The 12,361-nt window shown below is 41.0% G+C and overlaps 2 protein-coding genes and 1 long non-coding RNA gene across 8 annotated transcripts in view; 1 reads left to right on the top strand and 2 right to left on the bottom strand.

Moving 5' to 3' along the window:
• The window catches only part of LOC307029928 (uncharacterized protein), a 42,731-nt gene extending 39,769 nt beyond the window's left edge, over positions 1-2,962 (bottom strand). For 3 of the 4 annotated variants that reach the window (XM_079666091.1, XM_079666090.1, XM_079666089.1), the window contains exons 1-3: positions 2,435-2,962; positions 1,852-2,075; positions 633-908 (exon numbers count right to left, since the gene is read on the bottom strand). In XM_079666091.1, the coding sequence (XP_079522217.1) occupies positions 633-908; positions 1,852-2,075; positions 2,435-2,822 (888 nt within the window). In that variant the 5' untranslated portion in view covers positions 2,823-2,962. The remainder of the gene's footprint in view (positions 1-632; positions 909-1,851; positions 2,076-2,434) is intronic. The other variant, XM_079666092.1, reaches the window with a different exon arrangement.
• Positions 2,963-3,009: 47 nt separating this feature from the next.
• LOC307029932 lies at positions 3,010-4,920 on the top strand. The gene is made up of 2 exons (XR_013805449.1): positions 3,010-3,798; positions 4,550-4,920. It is a non-coding gene; the product is annotated as an uncharacterized lncRNA (long non-coding RNA).
• LOC307029930 (uncharacterized protein) lies at positions 3,989-12,113 on the bottom strand. 3 transcript variants are annotated; one of them, XM_079666100.1, is made up of 11 exons: positions 11,661-12,113; positions 8,980-9,187; positions 7,346-7,565; positions 6,985-7,258; positions 6,715-6,895; positions 6,515-6,591; positions 6,240-6,420; positions 5,501-5,731; positions 5,189-5,321; positions 4,926-5,074; positions 3,989-4,771 (listed from the first exon to the last, which is right to left on the bottom strand). In XM_079666100.1, the coding sequence occupies exons 5-7, from the start codon at positions 6,881-6,883 to the stop codon at positions 6,253-6,255; spliced, it is 414 nt and encodes a 137-aa protein (XP_079522226.1). In that variant the 5' UTR covers positions 6,884-6,895; positions 6,985-7,258; positions 7,346-7,565; positions 8,980-9,187; positions 11,661-12,113; the 3' UTR covers positions 3,989-4,771; positions 4,926-5,074; positions 5,189-5,321; positions 5,501-5,731; positions 6,240-6,252. The 3 variants fall into 3 exon arrangements, with proteins under 3 accessions (XP_079522226.1, XP_079522225.1, XP_079522224.1); XM_079666099.1 differs by having other exon boundaries at positions 11,661-12,108; XM_079666098.1 differs by lacking the exon at positions 6,240-6,420 and having other exon boundaries at positions 11,661-12,108.
• Positions 12,114-12,361: the final 248 nt, after the last annotated feature.

Genomic DNA, 12,361 nt, shown 5'->3' with positions numbered 1-12,361 from the left:
GGTAATCCTGATCCACCATAATGAAAATCCCCCAGAAATAAAATGTGCTTGCAGAGACATGATAACATGTGAACTTAATATTTCCATATTCAATTTTCTGTGTAAACTCAATAACTTAATGTTTCTCTTGCTAAAACTGTGCATTTCTCAGTGTTCGGAGGCAGCTATACTTTACTTTACAATAGTAACCCATTTATAGTCAGTTTAAAGATTCAATAACTATAGTCTTTATAGCAACAATTTGTTTTGAAGTTTTACGCAGCTATTTAATATTTTTGCATTAATGTTTTCATTGTTGGGTACAGTAATTACTCGGTTATAGAGTAACAATAACATTTAGTCCATTTAGTGTGTGCTTTACGGTAGAAAACAAAGCGTGCCAAAGTGTTAAAAAATAATGCAGACTGTAGTTTGAAATGTCTATACACTCTTTAAGCTGCATGTTGGACATCATCAACACTGGATTAGGATTTTACTTTAACCATAGACGGTAAGAAATGTGTGTGAACTGTCCGAGGATACACACACTCTGCACGGAGCGAAAAGCCTCGCTGGGTTCTGTGTGTGTGTAGACTGTAGTTGAGACGTGTTGCAAACTAAAGATTTAAATGTGTGTGCGCTTCTGCTGGTACCTGGTGGTCTTCATGAGGAAGGGTCTTCAGAGCCACAGTGAAGTCATGACTGAACCTCCCCGTGCTGCAGATTCCCCACCTGGTTGTCATGTTGGGCGAGTAGCATGTTCCTGCAGCCCCGGAGACCCCTTTCTGCCAAACACTAGCCCGCGGTGTTTGAGCGGTAAAGTTATTCCACTCAAACAGAGTTGGTACAGCACCTTTCACAAGCCTCCGACGGCCATCAAGGGCTTTTGGCTCTATTAGTTGATCCTCGGCGAAGTGACGACTGCAGACCTTGGAGTGAGAGGAGATTGTGAAGTTATCGCGTCGTATGTTTACCAGCCATTGTCTTCGCAGCTCGAGTTCGGTCGGAAAGCCATGAAAACTTAGGACGCCGTTGCATTTAGCTGACGCCGTACAAAGTGGGACACAGCAGTGCTCAGAGTAGTTCTTCACTTGTCTTTGCAATTGTTCCGTTTTGAAAATCTTCCGAGGCAAACTCATATTTAATCCATAGATTTAAACTGACTAAAACTTTTGTGGGCGATCTTCCTCTCAGCTACGCAGACCGGAAACAGCCTAGCAGTATAGACAAGTTTACGCGACAAACCACGGGTAGCGCCATAACCCTACACAAATGCACTTCATTTCCGCCGGAAGTCTTTTGCACAGCGTCTGTCGGTGTAAACCGATGTAAACAGTCAGACGGGCACTGGTGTAAACACAGCGATTTCGATGCTAACAGTGATGCTAGCTTGGGAACACGATTCTACTTCTTTGACTGGAGATGGCGTTACTCTCCCCCACCCGAATTCAGTGCAAAACTGGGAGGATAACATGACGACGTGGCCCAGCATAACGTACAGCAAAATTTGCTCCTACTTCGTTCAATCCATGGCAATAGATGGAAAAGCAATGGACAGTCTGAAGGCATATCATAAGGCTGCGCACATTCTACTTTGCCCACATGCTCCCGAAAATTGTTGACGATTTTGTTGAAGGAAGGTTACAGTTCTGCAGTAAATATCTCAGCATTTTAAAACCAAAATAAACTGCCTTATTTAGGTCATGCCATTGATGTAGACACATTGAAGCGGTGAGCAATATCTCCTAATATTAGGTTTAGTTTTAGCTTCATCAAGGTCATCAGGATTTGGTCAACAACAGGGAGGGTAATTGATGGCTTACTGAAAGGCAACAACACCGTCACCAGGGTGAAAAATTGAACCATACGCACTCCTGTATACAGCCGGGACCTAGCATCATCAATGACCGTGGTGCTAGTCACAGTAGGACCCATTTCTGCCTCGCACTGTGTGGCCTTGTCTATTTTAACAGACTGTGTTGTTGAAGAGTATGTGTGGTCAATATGTGACAGATCCTCCCATTGGGTCTGGGCATCTTGAAATGTTGGTGTAGCAGGCTCAGTCTCACAGGCAGGCTGACAGGTTTCAGGAGCATCTAAAAAGGGGAAGAGAAAACATGGATGGAGCTAAATTAATGCAGGCATAGAGTCCAGGCAGGCATTTGGGGATCAATAAAGTATCTATCTATCTATCTATCTATCTATACGCAGGCGCACACACACACACACATACATACACACACACACACACACACACACACACACACACACAGAGACACACACACACACACACACACACGCACACAATTAATGAAGTAGCCGTCCTGGGCATTGTTTGTCCCATCTCCAAAACAATCAACTGCCTTAGCAAAATACCGGTAGCAATGTTAGTGTATGACAACTTATTCATAATTAACAGTATTGTCAGCTTCATAGCTAAAGTTGCTGAACTTACCCTCAGCTTCAAGTCTGCGTTTCTTTATCTGGGGGGAGGCAGTGGTCCGCTGGGTGAGTTGACGTCTCTTTGGCTGGGGAGGGCGATTGTACCCCAACCACAACGCTGGGAAAGGATTATCTTTGGTTGGTTTTTGGTCAACAAAGTGATAGGAACAAACAAAAACGTTGCGGGGTGGTTTCTTTAAATTCAATGCCTTCAGCCAGGTCCTTGATTCCGAGTCGGTATCAGGCTTGCGAAAAAATGTCAACAATGGAGCGCATGGACATTGCCTCTTCGTAGCTGGTTTGTGGTCGTAGCACTCTCTATCTAACCACTCGTTCAGGTGCTTTCTCGAGTGATTGCAACCAACTACCGCACACGTAGTTCCCGAACCACTTTTCTTCATGTTGTAATTGTTATATCCTCTTTGTCTCTGCGATATCAGTGCTTTGTCGGCACAACGGAGCTAGCTAGCAAAACAAACCCAGTCCGCCAAAACGGAAGTGCATTGCATCGAAGGGAGGAGTTCAGGATGTAGAGCGGAAACGGCTCAATAACTTGTGTATTACGTAGAAGCCGGAAGTACGTCTCAGACCCTAATGACCCGAGTGACAGACTCCGGGGCTGCAGCGCAGGAACATGCTACTCGGATCAATCCTGACTTCACTGTGGCTCTAAAGACCCCTCCTCATGAAGACCACCAGGTACCAGCAGAAGCGCACACACATTTAAATATTTAGTTTGCTACACGTCTCGACTACATATACACAGAACCCAGCGGGGCTTTTCGCTCCGTGCACTGCAGTGTGTGTATCCGCGGACAGTTCACACACATTTCTTACAGTCTGGTTAAAGTTAAGTCCTAATCCAGTGTTGATGATGTGCAACATGCAGCTTTAAAGGGTTTATAGTCATTTCAAACGACAGTCTGCAGCATTTTTTAACACTTTGGCACGCTTTGTTTTTTACCGTAAAGTACACACTAAATGGTCACTGTTACGTGCCGCAGTTGGTGCTTGGTGCTCTCTCTCTCCCTGATTGTCTCCAGGTGCAGCCTCTCCCAAATCAGGACCTCCATAACGGACCTGAGGAAGGCTGCAGTGGCCTCTCTCCTTCTCCTGTGTGAAACCTGTGTTCTGTTAGTTATTAGGAGATGTGCTTCAGTGTATATTTGTGTTCTAGTTTATTTTAGTTTGCTTTGCAAGTTAGCTGGTGAGCCCTTTTTCTTGTGTCCATTAAAAGACCATCTTGTGGCTTCAGAGATCTGTTTCCTCTCCTTTTTCTCTCGCCCGGTCATTTTATATTTTGTTACTTCCCTTTGGTTCCCCTAGCCCAGTGGGGAACGTAAGAAATGGGGGATCGTCCGATCTTTGAGACAAAGAGTGAGTATTTGATTGTTTGTTGTTTAGTGTTGATATTGTGTTTGGTGGTGAGCAGTGGTGTATATAGGTGTAGCATTGGCTGCGAAGTCTCTTATTGTTGAACAGCTTCCTCAGTTTAGATAGGGGAGTGTCTAGCTATGGTGAATCAGTCCTGCCTCCAGACACTAATTTATTATTTTTGGTGCACCTGGGAGCACGAGAGGTAATTAACCTATATATGTGGGCACGGGTGATCGATCAGCCGGGATGAGAGGTTAGAGAGGAAGCCACACGTTTTTCAACGGTGTTGGTTTGTGTCTGAGCGTGTGCGTGATCGTTATGTTTTAACCAACATTTTAGATACGTGAGACTTAAAATAACATTTTAACCGTGGACAAATAAATAAAAGCATTACAAATTACGTCATGGTGGACCTCATCCTTCACAACAACACACGTTGGGAACTCTGACTGCTAACCTCCATGAGTGGCATTTTTTGATGAGCGATCACTGCTACAGATTTGATTATGGACCTTTGAGGCGTAGAACGGAAGAAGAGTAAATTATTCTTACCTGTTATAAACTACTACTGTGTTTGATGAAAAATCAAATCATGGTTTGCTATATATGAATGATATGTTATAGGAGCAAATAATTCAGGGAAGAAAGGCTAATAAGTATTTCCATCAAACTTTATTTTTAGAAATGTACAAAATGAACATGTGTAAATATACATATATACACTGTTTATGACCCATTCCTCCCCTTTTAGGAATCGCAGCTTTGTAAGCTGGGGCTTTATAGGACGAGGCATCAGAGTGGTCATCCCGTCATGTGTTGTCCGCCGGATACGCCAGGAGTGTCCTGATCGAGGGCCTGTCAAATTGAGTGGACAGGTCCTTTGGGATGGGGATTGTATTCATCTCATCCACAAAGGGTGTTGGGTCCTCAAAGACTTCCTCAAACACAAGCCTCATCAGCTCACCCACGTACACTGAAAAATATAGCATTCATATAATAATTTATTATTTTAATTCACTTGTTTTATTTCATGTAACACTTTCGTTGTACATACAATTCAGTGTGGCTATAATCATTTAAAATGTAAGCTATGTTTGTAATAAAAACTAAAATATTTCACAACTTACTGTATGTCGGGTCGTTCTTTTCAGGCTTTGCAGTACATTCTCCTCTCTTTGATTTTGAATAGGCCACTTTGAACACATGTTGTCCTGCAGCTGTTGTGGCTTGCTCACAGTCAGCATTCTCATTGGGATGCATGGCTGCTAGACACAACCTATAGAATAGAAAAATAAAATGAGACTTTGTGTTTTGACAGAATAAAAACCTCATGCCACTAAACAGTGACTGTGTTATAAGATGCTACAGAATAAATCATACAGTGTATTACCTGCACAACATTCCCATGAAGGGCAAAATGCAGAATTAAGCTGTGGATGGACTCCAGGGATGATGGCTTAGCTTTTGCACATCTTTGAGAACTCTCTTGAGTATTCTTTCAACTTTGGCGAGTGTTATTGACCCTTGAGTAAAATTACAAAAACATTAGGTAAATCACCAGCCCATTAGAACATTACACCAATAATTTGCCATAACAACAATGTTATATTTACATTCAATATTGTTGATCTTATGAAGGAAGTGAAGTGTTTTTAAATGTTTCACTTGTTATTTCCAATTGTTTCATAAATATGGAATTTACCAGGTTTTAGCCATTTATTTGCATGGCTTGAGGCTCTTTCAGGATGTGAACACTTGGGGAATAGGGGGTCGTCATGCACGTGAATGTTTTGTAGGTGGTTGACCACTGACGTCCACCTTGCCACCTTCTCCGGCCCCGAGGTTGCACTCCAGTATACATTGTTTTTTATGCTGTGCAGCCACCTCTTCAACACCTTGCAGTCCTTGTTCTGTAAAAGTTTCTTGGATAAACCTGATAAAAAAAAGCACATGCACAAGTGAATATTAAAGCCATAATGTGGAAATGAAGTGCTGTGATGGACAACATTCAAGATTCAAGGGTGTGGTGGAAATTCCACACTTAATATCATCAACCATAACATACGTATGATAATTGCCTGACAATGGTCAGTGAAACCCTTCTGTTGAAAACCTTTCATAGCCAGGAAACCCCCATACATATTCATATACACATCATTGTAAATTCCCATTGTAAAGAGTACTCACATTATCCTAAGATTAGTGAGTGAAATTTAATTTACAATGACAAAAGGTGCTATGATCAAGTGGTCTGGCAGACAGTTTACAATAACAGAGTAAAGAGCAGATTAGAGGGCCAAATTGTAGGGGATATAATTAATGTATCCAGACATTATGTTATGTCTGCTGCTGATTAGAAGCTCAGGATAAATTGCATAGTAAAACAAAGGACAGTGTCTCTGATTTGGTTTTCTTCCATTACAACATATAGGGATAAATACCTTTTTCAAAGTGTCACACATCATAGAATTGTTCTATGTTGCGTTCCCTCAGAAACTTCTGGATCTGTGGATGACGGTCAGTCACAATGTACTCAACCGCCAAATCGTTTGACTCCAGATGATCTAGGCATCGTTTGAGTCCCTCCTTTTCCATGTGGTAACTATCACCTACTTCATTGCTCTGTTGGTGAATAGGAAATAGGGCATACATACACTGAAGCATGCATCAACAGCAAGCCAGCCTAAAATTATAACAGCCAGAAAGAGAATCACACCTGAACAAGCTGGAAGTCCACAATGGTGTTGCTTCCCAGGTGCATGAGTGTGTAGCTCCCGAACTTGGCTGAATGCCCTGAAGAAAATATAATACAGGAGGTTTCAAGGCTTTTCAACCGAATTTCAATGGACAACTTAGATGAATTGTAATATACACCAGTAACTCTGGCACTAGACTGTCTTGTCTGTTTCTGCTTACCTGGAGAGTCTGCTCTCATATCTCCTCCAACTGTGACCTTTCCCCCCTGGTGTTGTAGTTGCTGGAAAAAATGCAGCTGATCAGTCTTCCACTTGTGGATAATAGCAGGCTCCAGGTAATTCCTAGTATGCCTCCTGAAGGTCTCATACTGGAAGATCTCCAGTTGCATGGCTCTGCATATCTATGAATAAATAGAAAAACAGGAAATGTTTTTGAAAAAGTCCACTGCTGTCAATTTTCATATGCTATGGATGTTAGATGGTAAAATACCTTTTGTAGTTGGAAGAAGGAAGCACCAGTGAAGTATGTAGTAGCGGATAATTGTAAGTTGCCAACCGGGGTACTTCAGATGATGGGCTGGCTCTCCCATTGTCTGAAGTAACTGCAGTTTGGACAACTTTGTGTGAACGCCACAAAAGTCCCCATTTTTCGTCTTTGGACATCACAGTCTGTCTTACACACCGGACATTTTTCAAACAGCTGTCTGAGGCAGCTTTCAAAAACCATGTACTTTGCGTCACTGTGCGTGGATCGTGTCTGAAGTCTAATGTAACAAAAAAAAATCAACAAATGTTAGATTTCAACTCTGAAAAACAGTAATAGTAATGTGTACCAAATATACCAAACTTACGATACGTCAGATTCTTCGACAGTATCATCAGGGTGGTAACTCGAATCCAGAGCCTCTTCAAATTCAGTCGAAGTCTCTCCTTGTTCCTCCTCCAACTCCAGTCGAGGTCTCTTGCTAGGTCCCAATCCTGGGCCCTTTATTGGTGAAGAGGCTGAGGGGAATTCTGGGTAGGTGGAAGTTTCAGTGCCAACATTTTGTAAAGACACCGTGGCCTGGATGCCTGTTAATAAAAAGGGAAAAGTGCATAAATACTTTGTATATTATATAATACACTAATACATTGTAAAAGGCCAACAACTTCTGTACATCTGACAGCTTAATGAAATATTTAGAAAAAACTACAAACAGCACTGTATTTCCTGTAGTCCACATAACAGTATTTCTGTGATATAAAAAAACAGAGGGATACAATAATATCAAATAAAGTTTTATTTATAGAGCACATTTAAAGAGCAACGTCCAGGTCAAAGACACCTGTGAATAAATGTGTAGGAAAATTATGTATACACTAGATTTAAAAAAATATATACACTACAGTGACATCTGGCGTCGTTTTTGTAAGACATCAAAAAAGCCTCCCCAAGTGACCTCCCGCGTGTGACGTAACAAAAGGGGAAACAAGGGGGAGAGCGGCCGGTGTAACGTATTAATAAACATGGATCCCAATGCTAGTTTCGACACAGAAGAAGTTGAACATGAATATTCGAATGCATATGACGGACCACAACCTTATAATTATGATCCTGCTAGGCGTCCAAGAGACTAGGAGCAGCCAAGGATCAGAAGAAATAACGGCCATCGGAGATAAATTGAGCTGTGGTGTGAGGAGAACCAGTGGAGAACTGGGCAGCTATCTTGGTGAGTGACCGGCTTTAGCTACAGAATATTAGCCAACGTCACATCACAACATTGTGAAGTTAGCTATCATATATCAGGCTATAACTAAAGTAGCATTGATAACATAGTAACATTACTGGCAGGACTGTTGATGAGCTACACATATTATATATCAATAGAATATCAATATACATTTCGTCACAGACGCAGCATTGAAGTCCCATCTCTTTGTCTGCACAAAACGAACCCAGGAGCGAAAGCTAGCTAGCTTTCTTTTCCTGTTAGGGAAATAGTGGACTCGATGTCCTGACAGGCTGGTATTTGTGAAACCTGCACAAACACAATACTGCACCATGATTCCAAATGGTGAAATACAATGTAAAACTACCGAAAAATACAAGCTCACTAAAACACAACCGCTCAACACAACTGCTCAACGCAACTACTAACTATTCCCGCGGTCAGAGAGCGGAGACGTGTCCCCTTTGTGATGTAATATGACGCGTTTAACGTATGACCTTAAAAAATAGCCATTTTTAAGAGCAGAGCTCAAAATTGCTCCTTTCCCTCTGAATTCCTGCCCTTATGTCTCGTAAAACATATCAAATCCTGCGTTCACTTTTTTAAATTGTAATTTTCAAGCAAGTTTAAGCATAAATGTAGAAAAAAAAAAAACCTGCAAGATGCTCTTTAAAAACGAGTTTTGGTCGAGCCAAAGTGCTGTACATGTAATAAAAGCATAATTAAGGTAATTTATCTCAAATAAAAAAATAGTCAATGTCTGTGTTATAGTGTACCTTTGCTTCTCACGTGTGCCGACTTCAGTGTTCCCCAGGACAACTGTGTAGCAACTGAAACAGCGGACACTTTACATTTCAATGTCTGTGTCCCCACGGACGGTGTCTCAACCCTCCGAATTCCCACAGAAACAGTCTTTGTACGGTCTGTTTGGCATCCGACTGTACTGGATCGGTGGGGGATACCGGGGTCCTGCTGTGATGTACTCTAAGAAAGATACACATAAAGTTCATACAATTAATTTTGTATCCGATGAAAACAGTAAATTTCCTAAAAGCAACACTTTCTGGGACACATTCCTAACGAACAGGGACGGATCTAGAAAAATATTCATGGGGTGGCAGGAGATTTTGAGGGGTGGCATCCCTTGGCAGAAGTATATGCTGATTTAATCACAGTCACATCAATCAATGTTAACTTGGAAAGCCACAATATTAAAGGTGGGGTAGGTAAGTTTCAGAAACCGGCTCGAGTGCACTAAAATTTGAAAGTACACAGCCAAAAAGAATCCGCCCCTTCCTTCAGACTTCCTTACAGAGCACCTCCTCCGCGAGAGCAGGCTGCAGTAACGTTACATATCAGGCAAAGCTAAACACATCTAGGTTAGCAATACTACACAGCCAAAGCAACTCCGATGTTGACTCTGGTTTGACTTCTCCTAGTTTCCACTTTATTTTTGTTCTTAAATTTGCTCCGTTACATTTTTTCTTTTGCGACCAGTAGACGATGTTGAACCTAACTCTGCCATGGTGAAAGTGGCCGCCTGTTGCTGGCGAGTCATTGAAGTACTGCTGCAATGCACGCCCAATGACGGCACGAGATACATTTGTGCCTGCACGAGATGGAAGGCTGACAGACAGGGCGGCAATCCAATCCGGTTGTAGTTTTTACAGTATTACGGGTTCCACAGATGACATTTTTTTATGGATTTTTTTGTCAAAGCACTTAAGATATTCATTGCTATCGGGATGTTAAGAGCATTCTATGGAATATAACAAAAAGTGTATCTCGAGTAGCCAGTTTCTGAAACTTACCTACCCCACCTTTAATATTTTAACTCATTAACATAGGTGACATTATTGTGGCACATCAGTAAAGCCTTACATATAAATATACAGTATAAGTTGGCAAACATCATTTTATGAATTTTAACTGAACAATAACTGAATGGGTTTGTTTCACTCTTAGAGCAGCAGGGGTACCAAATCTATGCAGACTGCCTCAATAAGTACATTAATTAACTGTCTTATCGATGTTTGTGAATTAGTATGATAATATTAACAATCATATTATTCCTATCAGCTGTCAATCACTGTTATGATTCACATATTCATTTATTATTGAATAAACTATATTTTTTGGACGATTTAATGATGAATGTTCCTCAAGATGCTTGCTCACCCTCCTCCAAATTTGAAAGACGAGTAATTATATCGTGTATCAAAATTCAAAAGATTCAAAGGAACAGTTCAGCGCCCCACAACTTTACTTCAGTTACAACCTTGACTTTACATCAGAAAGAACAAACATTAAAAAAAAACGTGTATTCAGCTAAAACATATACATCGCTGCAGTAAGTTATTATCCAGTGGAAAGTCCGTACCTACTGGCCTAGTTAAATCGAAGTGGTTACTTTTTTTGGCTGGGTTGTGAAGTTTTACACACCGTCTTATTTGACTTTCTCGGGACTTAAAACTGTTTTTTGGGGGCAGACGCCCACAAAGAAAAAAAAAATACACACATGCAAGGTCATCATCTTAACAGTTTGTTATGCTCATCGAGTCATCCGTGAGCAGAGCATCAAGTTGGCATGCCTATTACAGCTGAATGCGGCGATTACTATCTTGTTCAGCAAAATACCTCACAAACTTTTTAAGATCAACAGCTTTAGTGCGTTTTGATTCAATGCTGAGTACAGACAAACTTGAGTATTATTATCGAAAAACAGCGGGACGACAGCTCATATAATAGAGATTTCAAAGGTCTTTTATTTTGAAACTCTACACCAGAATGTCCTGATTTTCTCTGAGTGACTAGTTGGGGTGTCCTGCTATTACCCTGAAGTGAAATAAGTCTTTGATAATGGAGGGTTGTTGTTGTAGTATTATTATCTAAAAACAGCGGGACGACAGCTCATATAATAGAGATTTCAAAGGTCTTTTATTTTGAAACTCTACACCAGAATGTCCTGATTCTCTTTGAGTGACTAGTTGGGGTGTCCTGCTATCACCCTGAAGTGAAATAAGTATTTGATGTTTGACAGTGTTGTATTTATTCTTATCTAAAAACAGAAGGCCCATATGAGATTTCAAAAGTATTTTATTTTTAAACTCCTTAAGTTTTACATTCACTCAGTTATAATGTGGTAGTTATACGTAGTTTGTTTTAAATTATTATTGATCACATTATATAGTACATATTTCTTAATTTAATCTCCAGTATATATGAATATGTTTGGTATATTTTTTATTGACCGAGTAAGCGCTTTTATTTTGAAGGCAGTTTTTCCAGGCCTCTACCGTAATGCATAGGATATTCGCGCACCGCAATATAATGTCCGGGCTGGCTTGACTGCGTTTTCACAAGTGGAGGCTGGCTTGGCCGCAGTATTTAAACAGTCTTGGTAGATACCTTGTTTGTTTTAAACATCATAAATACACAAACAACAATGCATACTTACAGGTTGTGTACCCGAATCTCCTGGTCCAAACAAAGTAGGAACAGCATCGTCCTTCAGTGTCCTACGCTGTGCATATCCGGCATGAAACGCTGCAATGTTTGCGAAGCTTTGGTCCGTGAAATGCCGCGCACACAGTACAATACCTCGAACATCTGAAGGAACAGTGTTAACAAGAAATGTCAACCACTGACTTCGTCGTGGTTCTGCCCTCGGTAAGGCATACATTGAAGATTTCCCCTCACAAGACAGGAAACAGACCCTCGTTGGCATGACTGGATACAGTTTAACAGAACCTGAGCTTCCAACAGGAACAGGCTATGTTGCATGATGGTTAGGTCATTAGGCTTGTTTGAGACGAGCTGCGATTCGTCTCGAAAGTAGACGAGAATAGCCGATTGCAGCCTCGGAAAGCTCAGTCTTCTTCTTCTTCTTCTTCTTCTTCTTCTTCTGCATTTATAAAGAATGCACAATTTGTTCCTGCTCAAAATTAGATTCAACTTTATTGTTATTGCACATATTACAGGTACTGAGACAACGAAATGCAGTTTAGCTTCTAACCAGGAGTGCAAAAAGCAGTAAAGTGAAAAGTAATGTACACAATCTACAGAATAAAATATAGAATGAATTGAATGATGAATAAACAGTGAGAGGTATGAATACAGTAGATATACACAGCAGCCTGTGAGCAGTATTAAAAGTAT

The sequence above is a fragment of the Notothenia rossii genome (assembly GCF_949606895.1).
Source record: "Notothenia rossii genome assembly, chromosome: 2".
In the NCBI taxonomy this organism is placed as follows: Eukaryota; Metazoa; Chordata; class Actinopteri; order Perciformes; family Nototheniidae; genus Notothenia; species Notothenia rossii.
Note: the sequence above shows the minus strand (reverse complement) of the source record. Positions and strands in the feature narration are given on the sequence as shown.